We start from the raw sequence: 14,625 nt of genomic DNA on the forward strand, positions 1-14,625 counted from the left end.
GCCACATTAAATTGGGATGCATGGAAAGGCCCTGCTGCAGAAGATCCTGCATTTTATGCGTTTCAGTACTCGAGGAAAAAGTGAGATGGGTGGAAAAATAAGAATTTACTTACCGATAATTCTATTTCTCGTAGTCCGTAGTGGATGCTGGGAACTCCGTAAGGACCATGGGGAATAGCGGCTCCGCAGGAGACTGGGCACATCTAAAGAAAGCTTTAGGACTATCTGGTGTGCACTGGCTCCTCCCCCTATGACCCTCCTCCAAGCCTCAGTTAGGATACTGTGCCCAGACGAGCGTACACAATAAGGAAGGATTTTGAATCCCGGGTAAGACTCATACCAGCCACACCAATCACACCGTACAACTTGTGATATGAAACCCAGTTAACAGCATGATAACAGAGGAGCCTCTGAATAGATGGCTCACAACAAGAACCCGATTAGTTAACAATAACTATATACAAGTATTGCAGACAATCCGCACTTGGGATGGGCGCCCAGCATCCACTACGGACTACGAGAAATAGAATTATCGGTAAGTAAATTCTTATTTTCTCTGACGTCCTAGGGGATGCTGGGAACTCCGTAAGGACCATGGGGATTATACCAAAGCTCCCAAACGGGCGGGAGAGTGCGGATGACTCTGCAGCACCGAATGAGAGAACTCCAGGTCCTCCTCAGCCAGGGTATCAAATTCGTAGAATTTTGCAAACGTGTTTGCCCCTGACCAAGTAGCTGCTCTGCAAAATTGTAAAGCCGAGACCGCTCGGGCAGCCGCCCAAGATGAGCCCACCGTCCTTGTGGAATGGGCTTTTATTGATTTAGGCTGCGGTAATCCTACCGCAGAATGCGCCAGCTGAATAGTGCTACAAATCCAGCGCGCAATAGACTGCTTAGAAGCAGGAGCACCCAGCTTGTTGGGTGCCATCAGGATAAACAGCGAGTCAGTTTTCCTGACTCCAGCCGTCCTGGAAAAATAAAATTTTCAGGGCCCTGACTACGTCCAGCAAACTTGGAATCCTCCAAGTCCCCAGTAGCCGCAGGCACCACAATAGGTTGGTTCAAGTGAAAACCTGAGACCACCTTCGGGAGAAACTGAGGACGAGTCCTCAACTCTGCCCTATCAATACAGAAAATCAGATAAGGCCTTTTACATGACAAAGCCGCCAATTCTGACACACGCCTGGCCAAGGCCAAGGCCAACAGCATGACCACTTTCCACGCGAGATACTTTAGCTCCATGGTTTTAAGTGGCTCAACCAATGCGACATTAGGAAATCCAACACCACGTTGAGATCCAAAAAGTGCCACAGGAGGCACAAAAGGAGGCTGAATATGTAGTACTCCTTTAACCAAAGTCTGAACTTCAGGCAGTGAAGCCAGTTCTTTCTGGAAGAAAATCGACAGAGCCGAAATCTGGACCTTGATGGACCCCAATTTGAGGCCCAAACGTCACCCCTGCTTGCAGGAAGTGCAGGAATCGACATAGTTGAAATTCCTCCGTCGGGGCCTTCATGGCCTCCCACCAAGCAACAAATTTTCGCCAAACGCGGCGATAATGTCTTGCGGTGACATCCTTCCTGGCTATGATCAGGGTAGGGATGACTTCCTTCGGAATACCCTTTTCCTTTAGGATCCGGTGTTCTACCGCCATGCCGTCAAACGCAGCCGCGGTAAGTCTTGGAACAGACAGGGTCCCTGCTGCAGCAGGTCTTGTCTGAGCGGCAGAGGCCAAGGGTCCTCTGCCAGCATCTCTTGAAGTTCCGGGTACCAAGCTCTTCATGGCCAATCCGGAACCCCGAGTATGGTTTTCACTCCTCGCCTTCTTATTATTCTCAGTACCTTGGGTATGAGAGATAGAGGAGGAGACACATAAACCGACTGGTACACCCACGGTGTCACTAGAGCGTCCCCAGCGATCGCCTGAGGGTCCCTTGACCTGGCGCAATATCTTTTCAACTTCTTGTTGAGGCGGGACGCCATCATGTCCACCCGTGGTCATTCCCAACGGTTTACCCGCATTTGGAAAACTTCTGGATGAAGTCCCCATTCTCCTGGGTGTAGATCGCCCATCGGAGAATCCTTGTGGCTTCTGCCATCGCCATCCTGCTTCTTGTGCCGCCCTGTCTGTTTACATGGGCGACCGCCGTGATGTCGTCTGATTGGATCAGTACCGGCTGGTTCTGAAGCAGGGGCCTTGCTTGTCTTAGGGCATTGTAAATGGCCCTTAGCTGCAGAATATTTATGTGAAGCGAAATCTCCTTGGAAATTTCTTCCCTGTGTGACTGCACCCCAGCCCCGAAGGCTGGCATCCGTGGTCACCAGGACCCAGTCCTGTATTCCGAATCTGCGGCCCACTAGTAGATGAGCCCTCTGCAGCCACCACAGCAGCGACACCCTGTTTCTTGCTGACAGGGTTATCCGCTGTTGTATCTGTACATGGGACCCGGACCATTAGTCCCACAGGTCCCACTGGAACGTCCTTGCGTGGAGTCTTCCGAATGGAATTATGCTTCGTACGAAGCTACCATTTTCCCCAGGACTCGTGTGCATTGATGTACCGACACCTGTCCTGGTTTTAGGATGTCTCTGACTAGAGATGACAACTCCTCGGCTTTTTCCACTGGAAGAAACACTCTTTTCTGGTCTGCGTTCAGAAACATTCCCAGGAACAGAAGACGTGTCGTCGGGACCAGCTGTGACTTTGGAATATTGAGAATCCAGTCGTGCTGTTGTAGCACTTCCCGAGAGAGTGCTACCCCCACTACCAACTGTTCTTTGGACCTCGCCTTTATCAGGAGATCGTCCAAGTACGGGATAATAAAAACTTCCTTCTTGCGAAGGAGTATCATCACTTCGGCCATTATCTAGGTAAAGACCTTCGGTGCCGTGGACAACTCCAACGGCCGCGTCTGGAACTGATAGTGACAGTCCTGTACCACATATCTGAGGTACTCCTGGTGAGGGGGGGGAATGGGGACATGCAGGTACGCATCCTTGATGTCCAGGGAGACCCTGTAATCCCCCTCGTCCAGGCTCGCAATAAGCGCCCTGAGCGATTCCATCTTGAACTTGAATCTTCTGATATAAAAGTTCAAGTATTTTAATTTCAAGATGGGTCTCACCGAACCGTTGCGGTACCACAACCACTGTGGAATAGTAACCCCTTCCTTGCTGAAGGAGGGGCACCTTGACAATCACCTGTTGTGATTATAGTGTTGAATATCCACCAACACCGTCTCCCTGGCAGAGGGAGGTGCCGGTAAGGCAGATTTTAGGAAACGGCGGGGGGAAGAACGTCTCGAACTCCAGCCTGTACCCCTGAGATACTACTTGAAGGACCCAGGGATCCATGTGAGAGAGCCCACTGTCCGCTGAAATATCTGAGACGGGCCCCCGCCGTACCCGGGTCCGCCTGAGCAGCCCCAGCACCATGCTGTGGACCTACCGGACGCAGGGAGGACTTCTGCTCTTGGGAACTAGCTGTGTGTTGCAGCTTTTTTCCTCTACCTTTGCCTCTCGGCAGAAAGGATGAGCCTCTAGCCCACTTGTTTTTCTGGGGCCGAAAGGACTGTACTTGATGATACGGTGCTTTCTTTTGTTGTGGGGCAGCCTGTGGCAAAAAAATTAATTTCCCAGCAGTAGCTGTGGAAACGAGGTCTGAAAAACTATCCCCAAACAGTTTTACCCTCTTATAGGGCAACTTCCATGTGCCGATTCGAGTCGGCATCGCCTGACCATTGCCAAGTCCATAACCCCCGTCTGGCGGCAATGGACCTAGCGCTTATTTTTGATGCCAGCCGGCAAATATCCCTCTGTGCATCACGCATGTATAAGACCACGTCTTTTATATGCTCTATTTTCAGCAAAATATTGTCCCTATCCATAGTTATTTTCCGACAGGGAATCTGACCACGCAGCGGGAGCACTGCACATCCATGCCGAAGCAACGGCTGGTCGCAATATAATGCCCTAGTGTGTGACCATATCTTATAGGGTAACCTCCTGCTTTCTATCAGCAGGTTCCTTCAGGGCGGCCGTACCCGAAGACGGTAGTGCCACCTTTTCTGATAAGCGTGTAAGCGCTGTATCTACCCTATGGAGTGTTTCCCCGCGTGACCTATCCTCTGGCGGGAAAGGGTACGCTGCCAATAACCGTTGTAGAAATTATCAATTTCTTACCGGGGGAAGACCACTCTTCCTCACACACCTCATTTAATTTCTCAGATGCAGGAAAAACTACTAATAGTTTTCTCTCACCAAACACAATACCCTTTTATGTGGTACCTGGGGTATAATCATAAATGTGTAATACATTTTTCATTGTCTCAATCCTGTAACGGGTGGACCTATTTGGAGGGTACACCAGTCTCATCGATGTCGACACTGGAGTCAGTATCCGTGTCGACATCTGTGTCTGTTATCTGAGGTAGCGGGCGATTTTAGAGCCCCCCATGACATTTGAGACGCTGGAACAGGCACAAGCTGAGTAGCCGGCTGTTCCGTGTCGTCGACCTTTTATGTAAGGAGTTGACACTTTCACGTAATCCTTCCATAAGTTCAACCACACCGGTGTCGACCCCGCAGGGGGTGACAACATATTTACAGGCATTCGCTCCGCCTCCACCTCATTATCCTCCACATACCTGTCGACACAGCCGTACCGACACACAGCACACACACAGGGAATGCTCTGATAGAGGACAGGACCCCACAAAGCCCTTTGGGGAGACAGAGGGAGAGTATGCCAGCACACACCAGGGCGCTATATATCACAGGGATAGCACCTATAAAAAAGTGTTTTCCCTTATAGCTGCATATATGTTGTATACTGCGCCTAAATTGTGCCCCCCCCCCTCTCTTTTTAACCCTTTCTGTAGTGTATTAACTGCAGGGGAGAGCCAGGGAGCTTCCCTCCAACGGAGCTGTGAGGGAAAAATGGCGCAGTGTGCTGAGGAGATAGGCTCCGCCCCTTTTTCGCGGACTTTTCTCCCGCATTTTTATGGAATCTGGCAGGGGTTAATATACATCCATATAGCCCTGGGGGTTATATGTGATGTATTTTTGCCAGCCAAGGTGTTTATATTGCTGCTCAGGGTGCCCCCCCCCAGCGCCCTGCACCCTCAGTGACCGGAGTGTGTGGTGTGCATGAGGAGCAATGGCGCACAGCTGCAGTGCTGTGCGCTACCTTGGTGAAGACTGATGTCTTCTGCCGCCGATTTTCCGGACCTCTTCTTGCTTCTGGCTCTGTAAGGGGGCCGGCGGCGCGGCTCTGGGACCGGACTCCGAGGCTGGGCCTGTGTTCGGTCCCTCTGGAGCTAATGGTGTCCAGTAGCCTAAGAAGCCCAAGCTGGCTGCAAGCAGGCAGGTTCGCTTCTTCTCCCCTTAGTCCCTCGATGCAGTGAGCCTGTTGCCAGCAGGTCTCACTGAAAATAAAAAACCTAAAACTAACTTTTTCTAAGAAGCTCAGGAGAGCCTCCTAGATTGCACCCTGCTCGGTCGGGCACAAAAATCTAACTGAGGCTTGGAGGAGGGTCATAGGGGGAGGAGCCAGTGCACACCAGATAGTCCTAAAGCTTTCTTTAGATGTGCCCAGTCTCCTGCGGAGCCGCTATTCCCCATGGTCCTTACGGAGTTCCCAGCATCCACTAGGACGTCAGAGAAAAGACAGACTCATCTTGCAGGCGGAGCTGCTGATGGTAAAAATGTGGACTTACCACCTGTGGCCTGGGAGATCAATTTATCCAGTTCCGGACCAAATAGAAATTCAACAATGAAAGGGAGAGCCTCCACAGCTTTTAGATTACGCATCCAATTGCCTGGAGCGTAGCCAGAGAGCTCTATGAGGCAGAAATTCTGGAGCTACGCTGACTGATATCCTTGGCGGCATCTCCGAAATAAGTTGCAGACTACCGAATATGTTCTGCCAGTACTCTGAGTTCTTCTTTTGAAGTACCAGAGTCTAATCCATCTACCAACGGTTTTGCCCATGTTTCCACTGCTTTGTTCCCCCAAGCACTCACAAGTTCTGGTTGAGCAGTATAAATTTCTTTTAACGTTGCTTCCAGTCCCGTTCTGAAGGGTATTTAAGCGAAGTTGCACCCGGAACAGGTAGAGTCATCTTTTGGAAACTGACGCATCAACAGGAGGGGGAGTTTCCTACTTTTCTGTCATGAAGACTGAAAAGGGTAGTGGGGAATGAATCGTTTGGGAACTGCAAATGCTTGTCCGGCTGTTTCCATGCTAACACCAACTGGTCGTGTAGCTGTAAAGAAAAAGGAAAGACAGCAATAGTTCTTTGTTGCTTACCAAATAAGTGAAATTCCTCAGTCTCAGGTACCGGTTCTTCTGGGAAATTAAGTACCTGTCTCACCGCAGTAATCAGTGGTTCAAATAAATGAGTACTGGTTCCAGTCACTTGTGCAGGATCTTCCAAAATTTCCTCCTATTCACCTTCCTCTGCCACCTCTTGTGGAAGACGTTCCTCATCCAACTCATCTGACTGAAGAACATCAGGTAATAGTCGCTTTTGACTAAGTGAAGGTGCTGGGGGGATCTATTGGAAGACCCCATAAATTTCACAAGTCCCTCCATAGACTTTTCCAAACCCGTCACCCAGGCTGGCTCTGTCCTGCGGGACTCAGCTAATTCTCAAGATAAATTAGCCATAGCTCCGACCAGCAAAGAAGCCCAAGACGGAGTCAGGGAGAAATCCACATTATTATCCGTGTCTGCAATATTGCAAGACTCACAAAAAATGGACTACCCATCAGGATTAGATTGAGTATATTTGTTACTGCATTTTTTGCAGACTTCAACCTTCTGAGAAGCTTTGGTGTTTGCCTTGCCAGTCATTGTCACATCCCCACTCACACAGGTAATAACAATACAGTGAAAAGTGAGGAACAGAGAGAGACCAGAGGCTGATGTAAAGGAGAGAAATCACACAGCCCCCAATCAATAAAGGATCCCCTGTCTCCTGCAACACCACAGTGTACTCACAGTCCCTTCAAGGATTGTAGCTGGGATGTTCAATTCTTGTGGCAGCAGAATCCTTTTAAACTGCTGCCTTGTGATGGCAGCAGTGCTGGTCTCTGACTAAGATGGTGCCTGTGCTCTGCCTGCAGTTAGTAGAGGAACAGAATATGTGAGGGAGAACCACTCCAGCAGACTTGAGAAAGCCCGCCCTGTGTGCAAAGCCCGTGCAGCGACCTGCCATTCTAAGCTCTGCCCCCTTATTCCTAATATGCCAGTGCCTAGTATGTACATGGTATGCTATATGTAAAGCCATGACATGAGCCCTCAAGCAGCCTCCGTCTGTGCAGACCTGATGTCAGCACTGAGCAGCTGTAGGAATGCTGAAACGAGTAGGTGCCGTACCGGCTTGTAATATGTGAGCCACCGCTACTACTGAATGCGGCGGTGTATATTAGAGAAAGCAGGAGATACTGCTAAACTGCAATAGGCTTGCAGCAGATCGCGGCGGCGGAGTGGAGAGAAAGAAGGGGGAATGAGTGGGTAGTCGTAACGCAGCTCTACTTACATATTGGCTCCTTCTCCCTTCCTATGTGGGGCTGTCAGCTCCTTTAGGGGGTCTATTCATGAAACAGTGAAAAGAGTGGAGAAGTGAGCCAGTGGAGCAGTTGCCCATGGCAACCAATCAGCTGCTCTGTATGATTTTATAGTATGCAAAGTATAAATGTTACTTCAATGCTGAGTGGTTCTTCTCCACTGGCTCACTTCTCCACAGTTTTCACTGCTTTATGAGTAGACCCCTTAGTGAGATGCTGCAGATTTCTCCAAGAGGTATAGTAGGGGCTTTTTGAGAAGCCCTGACAAGCATCCCGACAATGTGTCAGGGCGCCTAGTCCCCGGACCCCTACTTCTTAGATAAGTGTGGAAGGGTATTGAATAGAAACCTTCAGAAAAAAAATAAAATAATAATAATAATAATCTAACATTGTTGGAGCATAATCCAGTATGACCAGTTCCCAAGGCACATTTTTCTACCTGGGGGCTGATGAGTAGTAGAGAGGGAGGAGCTTCACACTACTAAATTATTAAAGTGCCAGCTCCCACTAACCATGCCTCTATACCCCAGTGTAATAGTCTTTCAGTGTCCCCTAGTGGATGATAGAGAAATGATGATCATTATTTGCAATCATTGGTTAAGCATACACATGGGCCTAATTCAGACCTGATCGCAGCAGCAAATTTGTTAGCTAATGGGAAAAACCATGTGCACTGCAGGTGGGGCAGATATAACATGTGCAGAGAGAGTTCAGTATCTCTGCAATTGGAACAATTTGGAGACAGAAGTGTAATGTCTACCATCAAAGTTGAAAAATTAGATCTCTTATCATTTTATCTGCTGTACCAACTTCTTGTAGCACATATTTCAACAAAAACAGGTCTAGATTTTCTATTGACTTTATTATATGTCATTTGTGATTTTTAAGATACTGGTGTTTTCATGAATACTGTCAACCTTTATTGTCATTTTATTTATGGTTTCTAGAATGCCTTTAAGCAAATATCCAGTAAAGATTAACTGGTTTTCTAATAGGCCCTACACACTTGGCGATATTCTGAAAGATATGAACGATCTCGTTCATAAATGAACGAGAACTCGTTCATATCTTTCAGTGTGGAGACTTAAGCGATGAACGATGCGCGGCCCCGCGCTCGTTCATCGCTGGTCTCCCGTCGGCTGTGCATGCAGGCCAATATGGACGATCTCGTCCATATTTGCCTGCACTTCAATGCAGCCGGGTGACGGGGGGAGTGAAGAAACTTCACTCCCCCCGTCACTGCCCCCCCGCCGCCGGGTCGCTCGTCGGCCGTATCGGCCGTCGGGCACCTCGGCGGCACATCGTCAAGTGAGTAGGGCCCATAAGCATGCATTTATTGTTCCTTTGGAAATCTAAAACACTAGATGTGAAATTGAATAAATATTAAAACAATAGATTAACCCTTATGGAGAGCTTCACATAACAACTGCTCGGTAACAGAAATGTAATATACTGTATAAATACATATAACTTTCCGAATTTACTGTTTCTCTGGGACACTGGATGAATCCAGCTAAAGTAGCATATTAAAATGTAGAAGACAACTTTGTTTTAAAAAAATTCTGGATTTAGCAACCTCAAAGCACTTTTCTGATAAATGAAAAGTTGTCTGAAATTCTACATCTTTGATGTGCAATCCTCAAGATACTTTATAATTATGAAATGCAAATACAGCTCCTTAGGATATAAAACAGGAACTCATCAAAGTGCTACAAAAAGGTCGGCAGCTGTTCCCAACTGGTTTTCAAAGTATTGGTGAAAGTGATTGATTCATTAACCCTCAAAATTATACACCAGCTGGAACTATGACTAGGAATGAATCCAGAACGCCTCAATGTGCATTCCCAAATCAATGCAATCAGCTTCCACATGTATATAGAGAAAGATAATGATTTGCCTAAAAAAAACTGATGGCTACAGCATACTGAGAAACATACTGCATTGACTGTACTATATTATGCAGTCTGAATTCCATTGGGCTGCCTATGACTTGCACCAAGGCAAGTCACGGAAGTGTGAGCTAGAACAAGTAAAGTTTTCTGAGCCATTATACCAAGAAATGCATGCAGGGGGGCCTGGAGCTTGATTGAATATGCCCCCTAATGTGCAAATAAAATATATTTCTATATGCAGATTAGTATATATGTCAATGAATATTGGCATTTCTACACATACAGTAGCTCAGTGAATATATTGTTTTCTTAGAAAGGAGAGGCTTGGTTCTTGTTGGAAATATAGTGGGTTATTCAGATTTGTTAGTAAACCAAAAAAGTCACCAATTGGGAAAACCATGGGCCTAATTCAGACCTGATCGCAGCTAATGGGCAAAACCATGTGCACTGCAGGGGGGGGATTTCAGTTTGAACACACCCCACCCAAATCTAAAACTCTCTGCACATGTTATATCTGCCCCCCCCCCCCTGCCCCCCTACAGTGTAACATGTGCACAGAGAATTAGATTGGGGTGGGGGGTGTTCAAGCTGAAATCTAAATTGCAGCGTGAAAATTAAGGTGCCGGTACTTGCCATGAACGGAAACAATATAACCCACCCAAATCTAACTCTCTCTGTACATGTTACATCTGCCCCAACTGTAGTGCAAAGTGGTTTTGCCCAACTGCTAACCTTTTTGTTTGCTAACCTCCACAGTATATAAGGGCAGAACAAAAATAAAAAATAAAAACAGAACAAAACATGATAATCAGTTCTCTTAACCTCGCATATGACATGAATAAGCTATAGATATGCTCAGTGGGGTTCAGTATAATTTACCGATAGTGGGGATGCTGACCGTCACATACCTCCCAACATGACCCTCTCCAGGAGGGACAAAATGCTCTGTTCCTGGACTTTTCTCTTAATTTATGATTGCTGGCACTCCCTTTGCTGTGAATGGGTACCGGGTTGCATCGACCTGGCAGCCCATTCATACTGCGCCTGACCCGGTATTCAACCTGGGAATAACCCTTCTTATTACCCGGGGTTGAATTACCAAGTCAGGCGACCCGGGAATTCAGACATGGCCCTTTCACACCGCACACTTACCCGTGTCGACCCGGCAATATGCCGGGTCGATACTGGGTTATTTGTGCAATGTGAAAGGAGTATTACTTGTCCCTCACTTGCAGCCGCGGGAACGAAAGGAGCAAGCAGTGGCAGAACCAGAGCCAGCAGTAGTAAGAGCCAAAGTCCTATTCCCTGGACATTCCCTCTGTCTTGACAGCGGCTTTGTGGGAAAGACTACCAAAAGACACTGCGACCGTACGGCGCACAGGAGAAATCCAGGTGGGGTAGAGCATTTGGATGGTTAGCTGCAGCGCTGTCCGGCTATCTCTATTAAACACTGCACAAGAACTAGCCACTGCAGCTACCTAGCGGCAGGTGGTGGCGGACTCCTAGTTGCTGCTCTGGGCTCAGTGCTCAAAGTGGTAGTATGTCATACCGCTGTATACCGCCCCACTTCGAGCACTGTATATATGTATATATATATATATATATATATATATATATATATATGTACCGTTTGTAAATAGACGATAGCTTCTCACAGCCAGAGTTATTACACAGCACATGCAAAGATAATTTAAACATGGTATAGACAGTGGAACACCGATAAGAAAGTAATGTAAATTGCTTAGAAGTCTCCTAATGTAAAAAAGCCAGGGTGTACCAAAAAATTATTAAAATATTTCTAAAGGTATGAATAAAACTAAAAGTGGACCTTATAAAAACTCAATAAATATATTTAAAAACAAACAAAAAAAAAACTAAAAGTGGGGTGCAGGGTATAGCCGGACACAATTGTCAAAGAAGAGCTCCAGCCAAGGTCCACAAATTTTTAGTGACTACGCTGTATCCACCTATGAAATAGCATCTAGCTGCGTTTCAGCCACACTATTTATTTAGGCTTAAGCTTCATCTGCGCATAATCAGAGACCTGTCCCTGGCTTTATATGGGTGGTCTTCAGTATGCCGACTGACGGGATCCCGGCGCACAGTATACCGGCGCCGGGATCCCGACAGCCGGCATACCGACACTTATTCTCCCTCGTGGGGGTCCACGACCCCCCTGGAGGGAGAATAAAATAGTGTGGTGCGCGTAGCGCGCCACCTGCCCGTAGCGTGGTGAGCGCAGCAAGCCCGCAAGGGGCTCATTTACGCTCGCCACACTGTCGGTAAGCCGGCGGTCGGGCTCCCGGCGCCGGTATGCTGGTCGCCGGGAGCCCGACCGCCGGCATATCGTAGTGAACCCGCTTTATATACCACATGACTCTTCAGCTCTGAGAAGCAGGGAAGGAGAACAGTACAAACACATATTTCCCATTCCATATAAAACACATTATACTCCCACTGTCTATCCCTGACCACCATAAGCATTATTAGATAAATTGGGCATATAATGCGCCAAATGTACTTTAAAAGCTCGCCACCTAAACTCTTTTTAAATCAAAACCACTGCCTACAATTTCTTAATATTGCAATATTATCATAGCCTCTTCCCCCCTTTTATCTCCCTGCCCCCTTATCTTTACTGCCTATTTCTCATAATTACAATACAAAACGGGAATCAAAATATTTTGTTCCTCTTTGATTATTGTACATTTACATCTATTTGCAAACACTGCAGTGTGGCAAACACCTTTATAGATGAAGCTGATGCAAATGTTTAAACAGAAAAACAAAAAATAGTAAAGAAAGTAGACATATGTATGGTGTGTTGTGTACACATGTTGCGATGCACCGTCAGCCTGACATTGACTATTCGACGGACACCCATGAGTGGGAATAGACCTGTAGCGCTGGTATGCTGGCTGGCAGTATTGGCGGCTGTCGGGATTCCGGCGTTGGTATCCTAGCCACCGGGATCCCGACAGCCAGCAAATTAAATGGATCCCGTAATGTATGGGGTTCACAGATCTCAGATTTCGCCCACAAATCGAATGGGATTGTTAAAGCAGGTTTTCCAACATGTTTAATTTCACAGATAAATTGGTCTGTAGATTGCTAGTATATGGGCAACAATCGTCTATTTAACTTAATTACTGTGTTACAGAAGTCAGTTAGGAAAAGAGAAAACGAACCTCCCGTGGGCATACGATTCTCCTGGGCCGCGGAGCTTCTTGCTGCAACTGATACACTGTGAGTAGAATATATAACAGTTAATAGAAGAATACAAAACATACAGTATGGCACAACAGTGAAATAGGACAGTGACAATGCAGGAATCATTCCATCAGCTAGCTGACCCTAACTTCCAGGTTTTACGGATTATTCCCTGTAAAATGTCCATGTTTTTCAATACTGACCAACTACAGCACACAGTATAATTCCTCCTATTTCTTGCATAACGTGCAATTATCACAATCTTTTCTAATTCACTTATGTTAATTAACATAATTACGAGGCGGTCAGCAGGTGTGCACACCCAATATGTCTGAGAGCGTCAGTCACAGACATATCACGTTGGCTCTGCAGCACAGCCAGATGTACCAATATATCCACCACACACTTGCTGCAGGGACTGACGTCAAACTGCAAATTCAAATGCCCGTCTAGCTGTGACACATTGGGATGGCGGTCATTAGGTCGACATGAGTTAGGTCGACATACATTGGGTTGACCACGTTTGGTCGACATGATCACTAGGTCGACATGATTACTAGGTTGTCATGGTCATTAGGTCGACATGGAAAAAGGTTAACTGATTTTTTCACAATTTTATTTTCATTTTTTGAGCTTTTTCATACTTAACGATCCATGTGGACTACTTTCGGGAATGGTAACCTCTGCCGAGCGCAGCGGTAGCGGAGCGAGGTACCTTGCCTGAAGAATGGCAAGCGAAGCGAGCCATGCGAGGGGTTACGGTGCACCAATTGGGGTTCCTTGTCACTTTTCAAAGAAAACGACACCAAACAAAGTAAAAAAACCAACCTCATGTCGACCTTTTTCCATGTCAACCTAGCACATGTCAACGTAATGACCATGTCGACGAAGTGATCATGTCGACCTAATGCATGTCGACCAAACGTGGTCGACCCAATGTATATCGACCTAACTCATGTCAACATAATGAACCACACCCAACACATTGACTGGTGGATCTGTGTGTATACTTACCTGAATAGGCCGCATGGTTGGTGCAGGGGCTGGTCCGCCGTTCAGTAGTCCTAATATGTACCCAGCTTAAATGTCAGATTTGTTTTTATAACTTGTATCATTTATGCATAAAGCCTGATGAAACATTGTTACAGATGGGTGGTTTTCTTTGATTAAACTAGTTGTTTTAAATGACAGATTAGGAATAATGTGATCTGTTTGGGAGGTTAGAAGGCCTCCCACGCAGCCCTTGAAGTTTAGCAGTTTGCACCTGACTGGCAGTTACCGCAATGGGAGCAAACGCTGCATCGCTGTACTGTAGGTGACCCCTTTACGGATAGGGTGAAACACCCGTTTTTAGAAATAAGGCTTATTACCCTTTACTAAATCGAAACCTATATTTGTCCAGATTTGATTTTACTGCTCTCACTGTAACAAAAGATGACAAGTTTAAAAGGCTAAAGGTGCATCTAAGCATATACACTAATTGCTTTTTGTAGAGCTAATTAATAAAGCTTGGAGAGAAAAGTTCTTATCATGATGGGAGATAACACAGCAGCAAATTCCATTAAAATGTTGAGCTTGTAAGTGCTAAGCAGCAGGTCTGCACCCTCTACGGCAACCTCCTGTGTCCTTGTTATGTGTCTGTATGTATTAGTTGTTTTTTGCATGATTTTGTTGTACAGACTGCAGAGTTTTGCGGGCATGAAAAATATGATGATGATGATGATGATGATGATGATGATGATTAGATGCCAGTATTGTCAGGCTCAGTCTGCTTTGCTCACCCACTGGCTGATAACATGCAGTACAACTACTTTGTATCAAATGTAGCAATGGTAAAAATCTCAAATTCAGTCACGGTACATGTGTACTTTTTACTTTTTACATATATTTCTTTATGGGAATGTATATTGTAAATACAGTAGCCACTTATTATGTTAACCACATACATTCAA

The 14,625-nt window shown here is 46.4% G+C and overlaps 1 protein-coding gene across 3 annotated transcripts in view; it reads right to left on the reverse strand.

Annotated features, from left to right (window-relative positions):
• CHN2 (chimerin 2) overlaps positions 1 to 14,625 on the reverse strand; it is a 568,891-nt gene that overhangs the window by 332,155 nt on the left and 222,111 nt on the right. For all 3 annotated transcript variants that reach the window (XM_063921963.1, XM_063921964.1, XM_063921965.1), the window contains exon 3: positions 12,652 to 12,707. In XM_063921963.1, the coding sequence (XP_063778033.1) occupies positions 12,652 to 12,707 (56 nt within the window). The remainder of the gene's footprint in view (positions 1 to 12,651; positions 12,708 to 14,625) is intronic.

This window comes from Pseudophryne corroboree, chromosome 5 (assembly GCF_028390025.1).
Source record: "Pseudophryne corroboree isolate aPseCor3 chromosome 5, aPseCor3.hap2, whole genome shotgun sequence".
Lineage (NCBI taxonomy): Eukaryota > Metazoa > Chordata > Amphibia > Anura > Myobatrachidae > Pseudophryne > Pseudophryne corroboree.